At 42.1% G+C, this 16573-nt stretch overlaps 1 protein-coding gene across 2 annotated transcripts in view; it reads left to right on the top strand.

Moving 5' to 3' along the window:
- Positions 1 to 946: 946 nt before the first annotated feature.
- The window catches only part of CUL5 (cullin 5), an 85186-nt gene continuing 69559 nt past the window's right edge, over positions 947 to 16573 (top strand). The window contains exon 1 of one of the 2 annotated variants that reach the window (XM_031674851.2): positions 947 to 1084. In XM_031674851.2, coding sequence (XP_031530711.1) covers positions 1061 to 1084 — 24 coding nt within the window. In that variant the 5' untranslated portion in view covers positions 947 to 1060. Of the gene's footprint in view, positions 1085 to 1174; positions 1480 to 16573 lie in introns of those variants that run through there. The other variant, XM_072953911.1, reaches the window with a different exon arrangement.

The raw sequence follows: 16573 nt of genomic DNA, 5'->3' as shown, positions 1-16573 counted from the left end.
GAGATAGGGAGTTCAAAATTTGTAGATATTGACAGGCATATGTAGAATAGATAAAGAAGATTATACTATATAGCACAGGGAAATATATATAGGATCTTGTGGCTCACAGCAAAAAAAAATTGACAATGAATATATGTATGTTCATGAATAACTGAAAAATTGTGCTCTACACTGGAATTTGACACAACACTGTAAAATGAGTATAAGTCAATAAAAAAAGTTAAAAAAATTTTGTCATATAGACTGCCTTGCAATTCCAAGAACCTTACATAATTGAATCATAGAACAGTAATTTTTTTTTTTTTTGACTTCTTCCACTTACCATCGTTACTGTAAGATTCACTCACGGGCCAGGCAGTCTTGAGTAGAAACAGTAATAGCTGACACCTCTGTGCATTCATCCATCCCTGCATCAAGTATTTAGTGGGTGCCTTCTGTGCCAGCTCTTACTGAAGGCTCCTTTTTTGTAACAAGCATTTCACTCCGGCTAAGGCATTTCCCTGCACCCCCAGGCGGGGGACGAGGGAAGACGGCCAGGCCCGCCAGCAGAGGGCGCGCTCCCGCCCTCTCCGCAGCCGCCCGGCCCCCCGAGGCGGCCCGGCTCCCACGCTCGCTCCCGAGCGCGCCCCCGCCTGCCGCGTCACGTGACGCGGCCGCCGACCCCGAGCCGCCGGGCCCGAAGCCGAGCTCAATTCGTTGCCGGCGGCCTCCGCGGGCGCAGCCGCACAGACTAGTCCGAAGCAGTGGGGAGGCCCGTGCTGGAGTCGATGCTTCCTCTTCCCGTTCGTGTCGGCTCCCGTTACCTCCTCACCATTCGCCGCTGCAGTCTCCCCGAGCGTTTGCGTGAGCTCTTTCGCGTGGGGAAGCTCCGCTGACCATGTAGGGGGAAAGGGCCAGGACGCGCCAGGTGCCTGGGACGAGGTCAGCGCCGCGGGCACGCCGTCCCGGCGCCCGCACATCCCCGGAGCGGCCCAGGTGGGGACTCCGGCCTGCATAGGCGGCCTGGGCGGCAGCGCCACGAAATCTCGCGGCGTCTCGCGAGATTCTAAGTTGAAGGAACATGGCGACGTCTAATCTGTTAAAGGTAAGCCCCTCGGTCCGGCTTGCTTTCTGCTCCGGGGCCGCCTGGGTTCGGCCCTTAGGGAAAGGCTCGGGTTAGGTTCAGCGGCGTAGTGTGGGAGCGCTCGGGGCTTGTCTGCCGGAAGGGGAGCCGGGGAGGCTGCCGCCGCGGGCCGGAGCGCGCGGGTCTCCGGCCTTGGGGTCGGGAGGCCGCTGGGCCGGCGGGCTCGAGGCCCGGCCGGGGGCTGGCGGGGAGCGGGGCTTCCCCGGGGCCGGCGCCGGCGGGGGCCGCGGAGAGGGGACGTCTGGGCGCCGGGCCGCCGGGCCGCCGGGCCGTTAGCCTTCTCAGGGTCCCCGTTTCTTCTGAAGAGACAGTCTAAGAAGCGTGGAAGGAAAATCCAGGCAAATGCTGCCTAACAGGTTTTAATAACCCCCCCGCCCCCATGTCTGTTCTCCTCGTTCTGTCTGCTCGAAATTCCGAGTCAGACAGCGGTGCCTTCCGCCCCACTCCCTCCGTTTTCTGCATGCTATACCTTCCCCCCTATTCGCCTTTTTTGGAGTTCATATTTTACCCGTTTTTCCCCTTAGGAAACGGTCCCTCCACCCCATTAGAGCACACAGCCAGACTCCTGGGGAAGCACCTCTGTCGTTTCAGGGCTTAGGAAAGTTGCCTTATCAAAGGAGACGGTTCAAGTTAGTTCTAAATATTTGGGGTGCCAAGGAAGGTCTAGCTCAGAGGGGCAGAGTCTCTACCACCAGTTAGAAAGGCTGGAAGAGAAGGAGGAAGACATGGTACTGGTTTCCTCTGTGCTGTGTTTGTAGTAGGAACCTTTTGCCTTAAAAGTGTTAACTGAAATGGGGACAGTGATTAGCTCAAGAAACGTAAACACAGCGGATGAACTACTCTTTCAAACCTATGATGCCTTCAGGCAGTGTGAGTGAGTAATAGAAAATATATAAAAATTTACTGTAACCCCGCTCATGTCTTTAGACTACTGACATTAGCTGTCTAATAGATGGGACTGTCTTATAAAGTGTAGATCTAATTTTACTAATTTAAGAGGCAATGTATCTTCTTTTAAAAGGGGAGAAACCTAGAACTAGACTGAATTTTTGCCTCTTAGAAGCTGTATGACTTTGGGCAAGTTTCTAAACCTCTCTGTGCCTGAGTTTCCTCAACAATAGAAGGAAATTATCAATAGGAACCTATTTCGTAGGAGCATTGTGGAGATTGAGTTAATATATGTCAAATCTTAAAAACAGCGACGGGCACTCAATTAGTACACAATATACATAAATTACTAGAGTTACTGGTGTTTCTCTAAGAAAAGAGATTCATGGAAATTGAGTAACCCACTCTACTCTTCCTTTATAACAGTATAGCAAAGTCCTAATATTAATTCAGAGGGAAAACTTGCTTAACTTCTGAAGACTCCTGTTAATGATCCTTGTATTTACATAAGCAATAGTGTAAGTTATTAATTGAGATGTGTTTAAGAAGCAATTGGATTCCTGATTCTTTGTGAATTTTTGACTTGTTGATTACCTGGATATAAAGCAAGGTCTTCTTTCCCCCTCAGGTTTCTCTCTCAGAAAAGAGCGAGTCACTTTATTCCATACAAAGGATTGTTTGGGGGAGATATAAGTCTGAAGCTACTTCAGTCAATACTACAGAGTGGTTATGTTGTAGAGATTATGAATCAACGTTTACAGCACACACCTACCTACAGAATGAAAAAACTGCCCGGATGTGTATAAATAGGCACTTAGACTCAGGTTAAAAAGGTCACTAGAATTCAAAAAGTTCTGTAACTTAAGCTGCTTAATAAAAGGAAAGTGATAATTCTTTGACAGAACTGGTAAATGACTCAGTCACTCAAGTGAGCATGGAGAGATGCCATAGATACCCTGGAAAAATTTAATGAAATGTTGAAAAGGGGGAAAAAGAATTTCTAAATACTATTTTGTATAGTATATGATGTTTAAATATGTGTAATGTAATAAAAGGGATATTATGAGTAGACATTTGATTCTTTCATCTGTGTCACCAGAAGTTTACATATTGGCCAGAAAACTTTTTTTTTCCTCTTTTTCCTTTTCTTATTGGGGGAGAATTGCCTTGTGTTTATATATTTAGAAGTAGTTAATGAAAAAGTGGTAAGTTTATCTTCTTGGAAAACTGCAGTGAAACCCTTAACGGAATTCATAGGATCATTTAAATTCAGGTGTGGTGGTACTTTGAACAGAGACAGAGCTGGCTGGGGGCTGGCCACATGAACCTCGTTTCCTTTCTTGACATCGCTAATCGACTGGTTCACTAGCCACCTGCCTTACACATTGTGCAATTAGATTTCACCCGAGTGTATTTGACAGAATTATCATGTCATATGGTAAGCATGGAGAAATGGGGGCCAGATGAGAATGCGTTTAGGATTGGGTTGTCAGTTAAACAACTGAACCTGAAGAATGATGAATAATAAGCCATCATCAGCCCTGAAGGGAGGCCTTTCCTGTCCTGCTGAAAAAATACGTCTCCTTCTTGTTCACCAGGCGCTTGGTTGAAGTTGAGTTTATTGAGTTTGTGAATGGAGAGTTTGGAGGGGTAGCTAGTATGTTATGAGAGAGAACAAGATTCATGCCTGTGATCTGAGACTTACAAGTTGCGTATAAACCAATAAATCCAATGCAATAAAAACCACCTACTTTTTTTTTAATACTGGAATTTGATTGTAATAATAATTGTATTCACTACTTAAAGCAAGTGGACTGTTGCTGGATTTTGGAAATCTGTTGGGTATACAAAGACTTGGGTTGTACGTTTTGAGATACTCAGTGATCAGTTGCTTGGTGGGTTTATAGCTCCCAAAACCTTTCAGTCTTACTACTTTAAGTTTGTTGTTTTAACATGTAATTCTACTTGTTCCTTTACTTTTGCTGTTGCTATCTAGGCTCATTTTCTTCATTTCCAGCTGACTATCCTATTCCAAATAGCAGTTGTTTAAATCTTACTTTTTTAAGCCTAACAAATTGTTCAGACTAATTCTTAGCATATTACTTAATCGCGCTATTTAAATGCTCTTAAGTTCCTTGGCCAGTACTACAACTTTCTCTGGTTTGCTGAATATTCTCTTCTCAAGGCACCTGTTACACTGCCTCCTTCCGTTTGTTCAGCCTTCATTCCCCACCCCTACCCCCAGGACTTAGCAGTGCGTCCCCCTTATTTTGTTTTTCTTCATCGATCTCACTTCTCTGAGGATAAGAAAGTTCATGTATTCTCTCTCGTCATATAAACTTGACCTGTACTCTGCTTTGCCCTCAAACCTTTGCCCTTTTTCTCTTTTTTCCCTTCACTGTCACAGCTCTTAGAAAAGCAGCCCCTACTTGCTGTCTTTATAATTCTTCAACCTTTTCCCTTAACTTACTACGACTTGGCTCTCTCCTTACCCCCCACCCAGTTAGATTGCAACTGTTAGTCTCAGGAGCACTGGCGACCTCCTGATTGCCAGAGGAGGTTCTCCTCTGATACAGTCATTCTGTCTTTTGATATTGTTGATTGCTGCCTCTGCTTCCCTTTTGGTTTTACGCCATTCTCTCCTTGGTCTCCTCTCTCTCAAGTTACTAGTGTTTTTCACTGACCTCCCTCCTCTCCTCAGTATAATTATTTCTCAGGATTTAATCTTCATCCTTTTTCTGTCTTTAATACTTTTTTTCCTGGGGCAGTCTTAACTCCCATGATTTCACTATTTTTATCTCTTAACTCTGACCTGAGTGCTAGACCAAAACACAGGGCTGACCGTATCGCTTTCCTGTCAGATACCTTTGATAGTTCAAATTCTTTGAGAGCTTTCCAGCTGGGTCTTCTCCTAATAATGTCCTCTCTCTCTCTCACACACACACTCTTACACACACACACACTCCCCTTCCTCTACTTTGCTGGTTACTTCTTGGTTCACTGGCATATCAGAGTCTTCAAGACTCTATGTTTGCTGTGCCTTCTGTCAGAAATGCCCCCTCCCCTCAGTGTTGGTCTGTGACAGTCCTCCTTAGTCGTGGAAACCCAGCCCAGAGCCCTGCTTCCTTCTCAGCACCCTCGCTTGGAGTTAATTGTTGCCTACTCTGCGCAGCCGCAGCACTGCACGTTCCCTCTAGCACTTACATCGTACCTTCCGTGTTAGTTACAGCGTCTGTTTACATGTCTAACTCCCTTTCTAGATTGTAAGTACCAGCAGTTTAGGGACTTTATAACCTGTTGATGCTTTAACCATTTAGTGTGATGATTACTTATGGGAGGTACTCCATAAATGAGTGATAATTGATTGAAAAGGGAAGTCTAATGTGGTATCCATGCATTGTTAAAGATGTTCAGTAAATGAGTGCTGATTGGTTACAAGGAGGAATTTCTGGGTTTATTCCCTTCTAATTAGATCTAGAGAAAGAGACAGAAGGAGTAGAGGTGTAAAACCAACTTACAAGACAATCCAAACTTTCAGTGGAAGCACCCTTTCTTCAGTGGAAACTTTTTTATCCTTTGAGAGGAAAGAAAAAGGAAATACAAAGGAGTGGTTCAAAGTGTGTGCAGAATTTATTCATTATTAAAATAATTTTATTGGACACGTGTGCATGGCACCATGAAGATATGTAAAACAATGTCCATGCTCTTTGGGGGTTTACTGTATACTAAAGGAGATTAAAAAGTACAAATGACTAGCTAGAACTTCAGGAGTGTTTCCATGTGTTGTGTTGGTCTTTCACAGACAGAGGAGATCATTTCTGGTGGGATGATCAAGGAAGTTTTTATAGAGAAAGCACTGGTGCTGGATTTTGAAGAGTGGGTAGACTTTTTGTAGGTGATGATTAGGAGAAAACTGGATAGAAATGGAGTCTAGATCCGTATGGCTGCGGTAAAAGCAGGGCTGCATGCTGGGTTGCATTCTGTGTCAGTGGTGCTCCTTGAAATTGTTGTGGCATAGTAGCCCAAAATACAGGAAACAGTAGAAGATAGGAGTACAAAGGAAAGTCAGGGTCAGATTATAAAAGGTCTTCAATGCTAGATACAGGAGTTTAGAATAAAGTTCCATAGATGATGAGGAATATTTGAAAAATATATGAGCAGAGATACGGTTAAGCCCTCAGTCTAATTCTTGGATCTTATGCATAAAACCTATTCATTATTACTTCTATCCTGTGTGTATTCAAAATCTGATTTGTGGAGTGGCCATGGATGAGGGGCATTTGCGCTAACGACACCATGTTCATTGAAATTATAGCAGGAGTCATTAAATATGGAAAATAAATTCATCAATTCAACAAGTATTTTAACATTTTCTAAGTCCAACTTGATAACGGTGATCCAAGCAAATTCCTGCCCTTAAATGTAACTTAACATTTTGTAGGGGGAGAGATGATAAACATATAAGTATATGCACTACAGGTCAGGTTGTAATAAATGTTATGAATAAAAACAGTCATGGTAAAGAGTAGTCATAGGTGTTATTTTTGAGGAATGATCAGGGAAGGCTTCTAAGGAGATGACATTTGAAGTTAGACCTGAATGAAGCAAGGGAGCAAGCCATATACATTTTTAGGAGAAAATGCCCAGGTGAATGGAACAGGAGCAGGCAGTGTGAAGGCATTGAATCAGGAACATGCTTCTCAAGGATTATGGGTGTTGTGATAACCAAGATGTAAATGTTGTCAGTGAATGTGGCCAAGACTAGATATTTCTTTTTAATGTTTATTTAAACATAATTGAGAGCCTTATTTAGAACCTAACTTGTCAGTTTTCACTGGGTTGATGAAAATTGCCCTCTTGAATGGGCAGGCTAAGGGGATCATGATCTTTAGGGCCACCTTCCCTCATTCCAGTGGCCTCTCTGAGACATGGTTACATTTGACCCTCAGAGCTGAGGATAAGAAGCAGTTCAGGGGAAAGTATGTTGGCCATGGGTAGGGGCGGGAGTGGGAGTAGTGGACTAAATCATTCACTGTGAAATTGTGTGATAAATATAAATGTGTAAAAATGAAAAATAAGAAAACCAGAAAACAACAAAAAATGTGAAAATCTTTCATGTTCTGTGAAAATAAGTGAGTGAGCAGTTGCCATAATTTGCAGGTAATACAAGTTAATTAAAGCTGCTAACAGGAAGTGACAGTGGAAGATAAACTTTGAGAGATTTATCAATTTATCCCTGGATTAGAAGGGAAGAGTTTTAGACTGCAGTAGGGTTTCTAGAGGACACTAAGCCTCTGTTTGGTGGGCAGAGAAGGGTGGAGAAAGACAGAGACAGGTGTTTCTTATTAGGTATTTTGCTAGGGTCCTAGTGAACCGAGTTGTGATGCTGAAAGTCATCAGGCTCTGGCCTTGGTATAGCAGATGGAGAAAGCTGGTGCCTGCTGGGCTCTGTGAGCAGGCGAACAAGTTACAGCTCAGGTTAAAACGCTGGACACAATACATGGAGTACATGCAGGTAATAATTTCAGGGACATTTGATGTGTGTACCTGGGCTTGTTCATTCCACAAGTACACGAGTCTCCTGTCTGCTGGATGCCGTCCTGCGTGTCAGTGGTACAGCAGTGAGAGGACAGGCGAGGTGCCTGGTCTCTGGATCCTACATTGTAGTATGTAAACACTGACACCAAAGAAGTCAGTAACACACTGGGTAATTTTTATAGTAGTGAAGTCTCTGATGAAAACAATATAATCAAGAGTTCTTAGAGGGTGACGCCACTATTTTACTTACTTATTTACAATAGAAAATAATTTTTTATAGCTTTCAGCTGTGTTCTGTTGCGTTTTCCTTCCCTGCTACTTGATGACATTTCAGCCAGATCCCATAGCTTTTTGGTCTTTTTAAAAAGTATTGGTTTATCTGAATTAAAAGTTCTTTCTCATAGCCAGTCAAAGCATCTGTCTTTCCAGCTCAAGACCTTGGTTCTGGCTCTGCAGAGAGGAAAAGGGAAGGGCATTTTTCTTAGGTTGGTTTGGGAAGGCCTGTCTGGAGTGACATTGACGCTGAGACCTGAATGATCTGCTTTCTAGGCAAAGGTTTTGAGGTGCAGTGGTGAGCTTGGCACATCTGAGGAACACCTTTAAAAGGATGGTGTGGCTGGAACATAGTGAGAATTGCCAGTATTCAGGTATATACTGTAGTTTTGTGGTTCTTTCAGTTAATGGGGATTGCAAATGTGGTTTTAAATCACATAACTGGGAGCACTAATGGCTCATAGACATTGTGGGAAGCCACACATTCAAAAAGCTAACCTCGTAATTTACACAAAAGACTTAAAGTATATAAATTGGATTCCTTTTGAAAGTTATTAGAATACCATCATTGGATATAATCTATAGTCAGTAGATCAGGAACTTCAAAGAGGGAACAAATACGAATCTTAAAGCACCTGAACTCCTTGTGTTGTAAAAATGTAGTGGGCATGAAAGAACACAGGTGACAAAAAATAATTGCTATTAGTTGTGTGGATGTTACTATTTCTTGTCTTGCCTACAGCTTGTCCTTTAATTTTTCTTGTACTTTAGTCATCATGTAGTAAGACCTACAACAATAATAATTACATTCTTTGTTTCCTTTTAAATATGTAACACTTGACATGGTTATAAAATACTGTAGTAATGTTGTTCCCAGAACTTGATGGGGTATGTTTTGTCCTGTGTATTGTGCAGAGATTTCTGAATATTTTTCAAGGCAAACTAATAGTTTAATATTTGTGTTATTTCATTGTGAAGTAAGTGAGTAAAATGATTCTGTTACTTTTAAAACATTTTGCAAGCCAGTGGAGTTTTCTGTTTTTATTTACTTTCATGTGTTTATTTGAGCATTCCTGTTTTTTAACATGGTACCAAATTTTATATTTGCATATAAGGTATTATACATCTGCTCTTTGTTGGGATTAAATAACATGGAATTGTTGTAGATGAACTCATTGCTTGGAGAAGCACTTTTGAATTTCAGTGGGAGGTGTAGATTTTTTAAGTGATAATATATTCTAGAAAGATCTATATAGTATCTTCCATTACTGGCCTGTAACAGCTCCCCATGTGCTAACACATTACAAAAAATTAATGTTTTTCTGTAATTTACTTTCTTCTAAGGTTTGTTTGTGTTTCTTTGAAACAACCACCAGCGCTATAGGTAAGAGATTGTGGGACTTGACTTTCAATCTGTTTTAAAACTGATTCTTCCACTAGGGAATATTTTTAGATAAAGCTGAATGTGTTTTATTTGGGCTGGGCAACCAACACGTTATATTGAAAGACTCTGATTTCTTTCTACCAAGTAGAGCAGGGGAAGGAAACTGAACCTTTGTTCACCTGTTTTTCATCTTTCTTTTTTCATGCTGTTTTTACCCTCTCTCTTCTAAGTTTCTGGGAAACTTTACGCTCATTCCGCCCCCCCCCCACCAGCTGCTGGGGAGACATTAAGTAAAAAGCAATTCAGTAGTAAATACGCTTTCATCTTAAAATAAAGAGGGGAGAGCACGGGCAAAAAGAAATGAACACCAAGAGTTACAACTTCAACATTTGCTTTTATTGGACAATGCATTCAAAATACATCACCGCTTCTAAACTGTCCAGTCAAATCCATTACTCCCCCAGTGTTTCTTCTATGGGCAGTGACTCCACCAGCCATTCATTCAAGTCGGAAATCTGAGAGCCTTGTTATATTATCCAGTAGGCAGAACAAGCACGTGGTCATGAACCACAAGAATGTGAATTACTTGAAGACCTTTCATTTATGTGTCCCAGTGATTGGCATAATCCTTCATGTACTTTAGGCACTCCGATGTTTGTTGAATGAATAAGTGTAGTAAATGAATATGAAGGAACCACCCCCATCCCAAATGAGTTCAAACTCTTTCATTAGTTTTCTTCTCCTTAAAATTAGTTTGGATTTTTAAAAATATAAGCATTGTCAGAATTTGTTTAAAAATTATTTTTGCCTCTATAAAAGAACCCTAAAAGTTTTGGGGTTTTTTTTTTTTTTTGGCTCCTCATTTATAGGTCAGAAGAAAGCTGAAAGTTTTGAAGGGAAGTGTAATGTGAAAATTTTCATTTTACTAGAAAAAGATGTTTAACTTTTTGGAAAATAATGTCCTCCCCTTCCCCCACAATGTTTAAAGAGAGACTTTTTTTTTTTATGTAGTGATGTTTCCACCATGTGGCTTCTACATAATTGCTACTAAATTTTTATAATCATAGTCCCCCCCATCCCAATTTATAAGCCTGATGAGATGAAGCCAAGGGCTGGATCTGGCCCAAAGGTTAGAAGTCCCTTCAGTCCTCTTTCAGGGAAGATCCAGGGAGTATTTAAGAATGTGGCTCTAACTGAACTAAACTGCATGAGCTTGACCCCTTACTCTGCCACTGACTACTTGTAACCTTAGGGAAATAACCTAACCTAATCTCAGGTTACAGTGTATAGTTTTTTCACCTCTAAAATGGTAATAATGTCGCCTAACACATAGGATAGTTGTAAAGATTAAATGAAGTATTTAGAATAGAACCTGATGCGTAAGTAGCAATCAGATGTTATAAAGGAAAATGATCAAAGTGATGGAGTGATCTGTGCTGAAGTTAAATAATGGAGGGTATAAATAGCTGAATTCATATTTTTTCACAAGTCTCAAATGTTTGAACTACCCATAGAAATGTAAAGAAAACTTATTTGAAGATAAAAGGAAATGCTCTTTTATACCACATTTATCACACATACAAAATTTTTTGGCTGGTATAACCCAAAATTAACCAAATGCCGTGTGTTTGCAATGAGAGGAATAGTAGAAAGCCTTGCAGTGGAATGACTGAGCAAAAATATAATGAGAATTTTTTTTTGTCATTCCAGTTTCAAGCATCCTAGTCTGATTAACTCCTCCTCTTTTTCAGACTCATGCTAGTGCTCTTATTCTGATAATCCAACTTCACTAGGGTCTCCAACTCACTGATTTCTGCCTTATTGTTTAATATCTTACATCTGTGGGTTTATAGTTTTCATCACATTAGGAAACGTTTTGGCCTTTATTTCTTCAAGTATTCTCTGCCTCCCGAGATCCCGGTTACATGTAGGTTAGGTCATTTGATTTGTCTCACGGCTCACTGATGCACACTTTTAAACATCTTTTGTTTCTACATTGTTCATGCTTTCAGCTGTCTTCCTGAACGTGTGGCGTACGTATATAACAGCTGGTTTAACGTCTGCCATTATCTGCTAAAACTGTCATCCACGTCATTTCTGGGTCAGTTTCTGTCGATGGGTTTTTCTCTGGATGGGTTTATGTTTTCCTCCTCCTTTGCCTGCTTGGTAATTTTTGATTGGATGCCAGACATTGTGAGTTTTATGTTTTATGGGCTGGATTTTTAAAATTTCCTATAAACATTGTTGGATTTGACGGTGACACAGTGAAGTTACTTAAAATCAGTTTGATCCTTCTGAAGAGTGCTTTTGTTTTGTTAGAGTGGAGTCTGAACAGCACTGAGGGCCGGGCTGCTTTGTGTCTTTACAGATGCAGCGGAGCTTCCTGAGGATGCTGCCCGGTGGTTATTTCCCCAGTCTCTGGTCGTTTTCTCACTCACACATACAGGCCAATATTTAATAGTCAAAGGCTCGAGGGGACCCCATGGTATATCTTCAGAGCCCCCCTTTTTTCTGATACTCTGTGCTACACATTTTTGTTACTTTGGCCTCCCCAAACTCTGAGCTGTGTCTCCTGAACTTAGTGAAACCCCAGGCTCTGTGGGTTCCCTCTGCTTATGCTCAGGCCTGGAAAGTCCACAGGCAGCGTGCTTGGGCATTTGCAGGGCTCACTGCGTTTGTTTACCTTGCCTCGGGAAAGCAGTCCTGTGCTGCCCTCTGGCTTTCCAGTTGTTTAGGCAGGAGGGCAAATCTGGCCTCTGTTACTCCATCGTGGTTGGAAGCAGAAGTCTCTGTCTCTCATCATCCTGTTGTCCTTTCTCTTCCCCTTAGCCTGTCATGAATTTTCTGTTCAAGCATCATAATCTCTCCCTTGAATACACTTTTGACTCCCTTGTTCCTCTCTTGTTTCACTGGCGAAAACCACCATCCCAGTTAAATCCATCTCTTCACCTTGCAGTGCCGGCCTCCGTGCAGTTGAATTGGAGGAAAAGACACGCACATGCTGTTTTTGCTTTAAATTCATGACCGCAGACTATGACTGAGGCAGATCACACCACAGTTCCATGGTCGCTTATTCTTCCACTTTCCTAGATGTCTGTTCGATGTCTTTTCTCTCAAAATTTTGGCACCTCCTCCCCGATCTTCCATGGCATTTTTCTTATCTCCATATCACTGAGAAATTGAAGCAGTCAAAAGGGAGCTTCTCACAGCAGTGCCGCATGCCCGCTCCTGCCAGCATCTGCACGTCCTGCGTGCTCTGCCTTCCCAGCTTGGCGTGGAGTCCCTCCACCTGTGCACTGGATTCCGTTCCTTTTTGTCCACCAGGGCATTTTAAATTCTCCAACGATTTCCCTCTTTTTCCCCATACATCACTGTTAATATTATATCTTGGAACATGCCTATCAGTATACAGACATACTGGATTCCATCTTAAAAAAACTTTTTTTTGACTGTCAGTCAGCCTAGCAATGACCATGCTGCTTCTGTGCTCCCTTTTACAGCAGCAATTGTCAAGAGTTGGCCAAAGTTTCTCCAGTCCCGTCTCCCCTCTTCCCCCTCCACTTTCTCATTCTAGTCCAGTCCAGCTTTTGTCCTTACCACCCTACAGAAGTTGCTGTTGACAGAATCTCGGTGACCCTCGCATTGCTGTCTCAGTAGTCATTTTACGTGACCCGTCAGGAACGTTTGCTCAGGTTGATTACTCTTTCTTTCCTGATACGCTCTGTTTACTTGGTTTCCGGAATACCACATTCTTGACTTCCTTTCCACCTCCCTGGTTGCTTTGTTTCCTTTCCTAGTTCTTACTTGTCTCCGCACCTCTCAGTATTAGACACCTAACGACTTGGGCTTGGCTCTTCTCTATTTATGTAATTTACTCCCTCAGTGATCTCATCCAGTAACAAGTTTTAAAATCCATCTGCACTCTGATGACTTCCAAGTTTTTATTTCTTGGTCAGATGTTTCTTTTAAATTCTAGATTTGCTTGTTGAACTGCCTACTCAGCATCTTCAAATGGCTGTTTGATAGATGGGTCAAAAGCAGCATCTGAAACTGAGCTTCTGGGCTTTCCTTCTTCATAAGCTCATTGCATCTGCAGTCTTTTCTACTGCAGTTGATGGCAGTGGCATACTTCTTGGACATGCCAAATCACAAAACTGAAACAATTTAGTAACAGATTTGATGTCCTTTATTAAAGGGAAAATAGCCCATGGATTAGAGGAGTACAGTGCCTGACAAGCAGTGAAGCACTTTTCTTGAAGGATTTTGGGCAGGTTTTATAGAGTGTCAGAAGAGGCAATACAGAAACAGGGCATGACTGGCTAGGAGGTCAGATTTCCTTATAAGGTAAGCAGGTCCCATTTTTCAGGTAGGGTTAGCTAGCTAAGGCTGAGTTGGAGGATTGTGACTGGTGTTAAGTTTCCTCGACAGAGAGGTGTTTCCCAAATGTGCAGGCTGATTTAGGTTTAGGTTTTTGACATGGGCTGGGCCAGTAAGGAGGCCTCCATTTTATTGGTGCCAATATACAAATTAACTTCATCAGAGTCACACTTTATTCCTTTCTCTCATCCCAGGTTCATACTGTCAGGAAATCTTGTCAGCAATACCTTTAAAACATACAAAATCCAACTACTCACTACATCCACTGCTACCATGTCACCGTTACTTCTAACCTTGCCTCCTGACCCTACACTCAGCTTTAACACTCGCTCCTTAAAATATATTCTCAACCTAGCAATCAGGGAGATTTAAAAATACAAGTCAGATCATGTCACGTCTGCTCAGAATCTTTTAATGGTTCCCCATCTCACTTATAATAGAAGCCAAATTTTTTATGATGGCCTTCAAGGCCCTTATAACAAGATCTAACTCTCTGTTGCTTCGCTGACCTCATATCTCTCTCCTGTCCTTACTTTGCTCTACCTTGAGTACATCAGACATGCTTCTGCCTTGGGGTCTTTGCAGTGACTGCTTCCTCTGCCTGGAATACTCTCCCCCATCACCCCCCATGGCCAGCCTCCCATTGGCTTCCCCGTGGCCATCTGTGTTTGAGAAGAGTGCTTCTGAGGGAATTAGTTGTGTGTAAGAAGGGAAGGCTAGAGGGGCAGGGGTATGGCGAACGTTGACATCCTGTTAGTGAAGAAGAGCCGGTGAGTGTGATCGTGCTAGACTTAACAGCAGTTGGTAAGTTACATAGCCTGCTTGTTACTCTGAGGGATGATGAGAGAATGAAAGCAGGGAGACTTTGTGGCACACCGGGAAAGGTTAGGCGGCCGTCAGTGAGCCACGGGAACATGAATCAAGGTTCATAGTTTGAAGGTGTCTTCACTTATCAGTAAGACATTCTGTCTTGTAGACGGTGGGTTTGGTGTCCTTGCTGCTTAGTTACGATTTAACAATACGCTCTTCAGTTTAACAGAGAGTAGGTCAAAGAGCTGCTTGAGCATCGTTTCTGGAATCTGTTGTAAAACCTTCATGGGAAGATTCAGTTATTTAATTTCTCCTTTAACTGAGTGTTAGAGGAAAATGCTCCTGGAGTTAACATTGTGTGTTTCATCAAGTAGGAGACAGTGCTGACTGTCACTTTGCCACAGCTGCGTTCAGAGCCTAGTGAGCGGTTACCTCAGATACCTGTTTATTCTAATCCCTTTGTACTATTTTGAGTTTTAATTGCAGGACTTACACTGTGTTTAATTTTATAAGTTGCCAGGAAAGTTGTCTTGATCAAGTATCCTCTTAAGAGGGTATTAGGATTCTCCATGTCATAGTCAAGAAAAGATTTGCACGCTCTTCCTGTGATTCTTCCATATTTGTTTACTTGCACACCCTTTCCTCAGAGGGGAGAGTAAATAAAGAAATGATGGTTATAGGAAAATAATAACAGTAGAAAATGTGAAGCTGGCCTTAAGGGTAGTACTCAGAGTACATACCAGAGAACGGCAAATCTGACCGAGTTTCTCATTAGCCAGTACTAAGGAGAGCAGAGTTACCTACAGGAATCACTCAAGTTCTTTAGGTGAAAACAAACCAGTTGTTGAGGGGAGAAGCACAGCTAACCCCAGTGCTGAATTTTGAGGGAGACTCTCCGGTGGGTTCTTATGATAAGAGAACTTTGTGATAAAAGTGGGCACCTGGGGCGGGACAGTACAGTGACTTTTAAAATCAGCTGTGTCTGTAGCTGCAGGAAGTACCATGTGCTTTCACAGTGTTAGTCAGTGGTCCTTAACCTTTCTAGCGTCCTAGACCCTGCAACACTTTTATGTAGTTTTCTCATGAATTTGAGAAACGTTTAGGTTCTGAACTCACGTCAAGGGTTCTGATCCAGCAGGTCTGAGGTAGGTTTTATAAATTTATCTGTAACCACCAGCTCAGGCGACCCTGATATAGGTTCTTACCAGACCATATGTTTAGAAGCTGCCTCTGGATTACAATTTCAGGGAGTTTGAAGATTCCATTCAGTACACAATCTTAATTTGATACAAGCGAGCAACATTCTCAACAACTGTATAGTGAAAAATGATAATGAGATTCAGAGAAGTATTTGCTGCTGCAGTGTTAGTAATGACTCGTTGAAATGTATTGCTTTGATCAGTAAACTTGAAAAGGAGCAGTACTCATGACTAACATATGTGGGGTCTCTGTCTAATAATGAATTGATTTTTTTTCTTAATATCAAATTCACATTCCTGGAATAAACATGCATGATTATGAGGTGTTTGTGTGTGTGTTTTGTTTGTTTGTTTTATTTTTATTTTATTTTTTCCCTTAGTGGAGAACTGGGAATTGAACCCAGGACCTTGTGCATGCTAGGCAGGCACTCTGCCACTGAGCTCTACCCTCCCCCCATGAGGATATGTCACTTGTTTAATTTATTGATATTTATTTAAGACTTTGCATCTGTGTTTTCCTGTTAGATTGGTCTAGAGTTGCCATTTCTTGTTCTCTTCTCACCAATTTGGTATCAGAGTTTGTTAGCATTATAAAGTGAGAAAGGTGTCTTTCAGGTGTTTTCCTGCCTTAATTTTCAGAGTTTATATGGATTTTTCCACAAATCATCTACTGTTTGTGAGGAGTATAGGGCACAGACTCTAGACACGAGACCACCCTTACTTCTGACACGAGCTGCAAGTTTGGGGGTTCCCAAAGCCACCCTGAGATTCGCTTAAATTCATTAGAAACACTCATAGATCGTGCTGAAAGCTGCTCTGCTCATGGTTATGGTTTGTTAAGGGAAAGGATACAGATGAGAATCAGCTAAAGGAAGAAGCAGCGTCCGGGAGGGTCAGACTCCGCGCTTTTCTCATCCTCTCTGGTGCTGTCAGGTGGCGTTTCTCTCCTTCCCTCCTTAAGTGACAGGGACAGGACGTGTA

The sequence above is a fragment of the Vicugna pacos genome, chromosome 33 (genome assembly GCF_048564905.1).
Source record: "Vicugna pacos chromosome 33, VicPac4, whole genome shotgun sequence".
Classification (NCBI taxonomy): domain Eukaryota; kingdom Metazoa; phylum Chordata; class Mammalia; order Artiodactyla; family Camelidae; genus Vicugna; species Vicugna pacos.
This window is presented reverse-complemented; position numbering and strand designations above follow the sequence as displayed.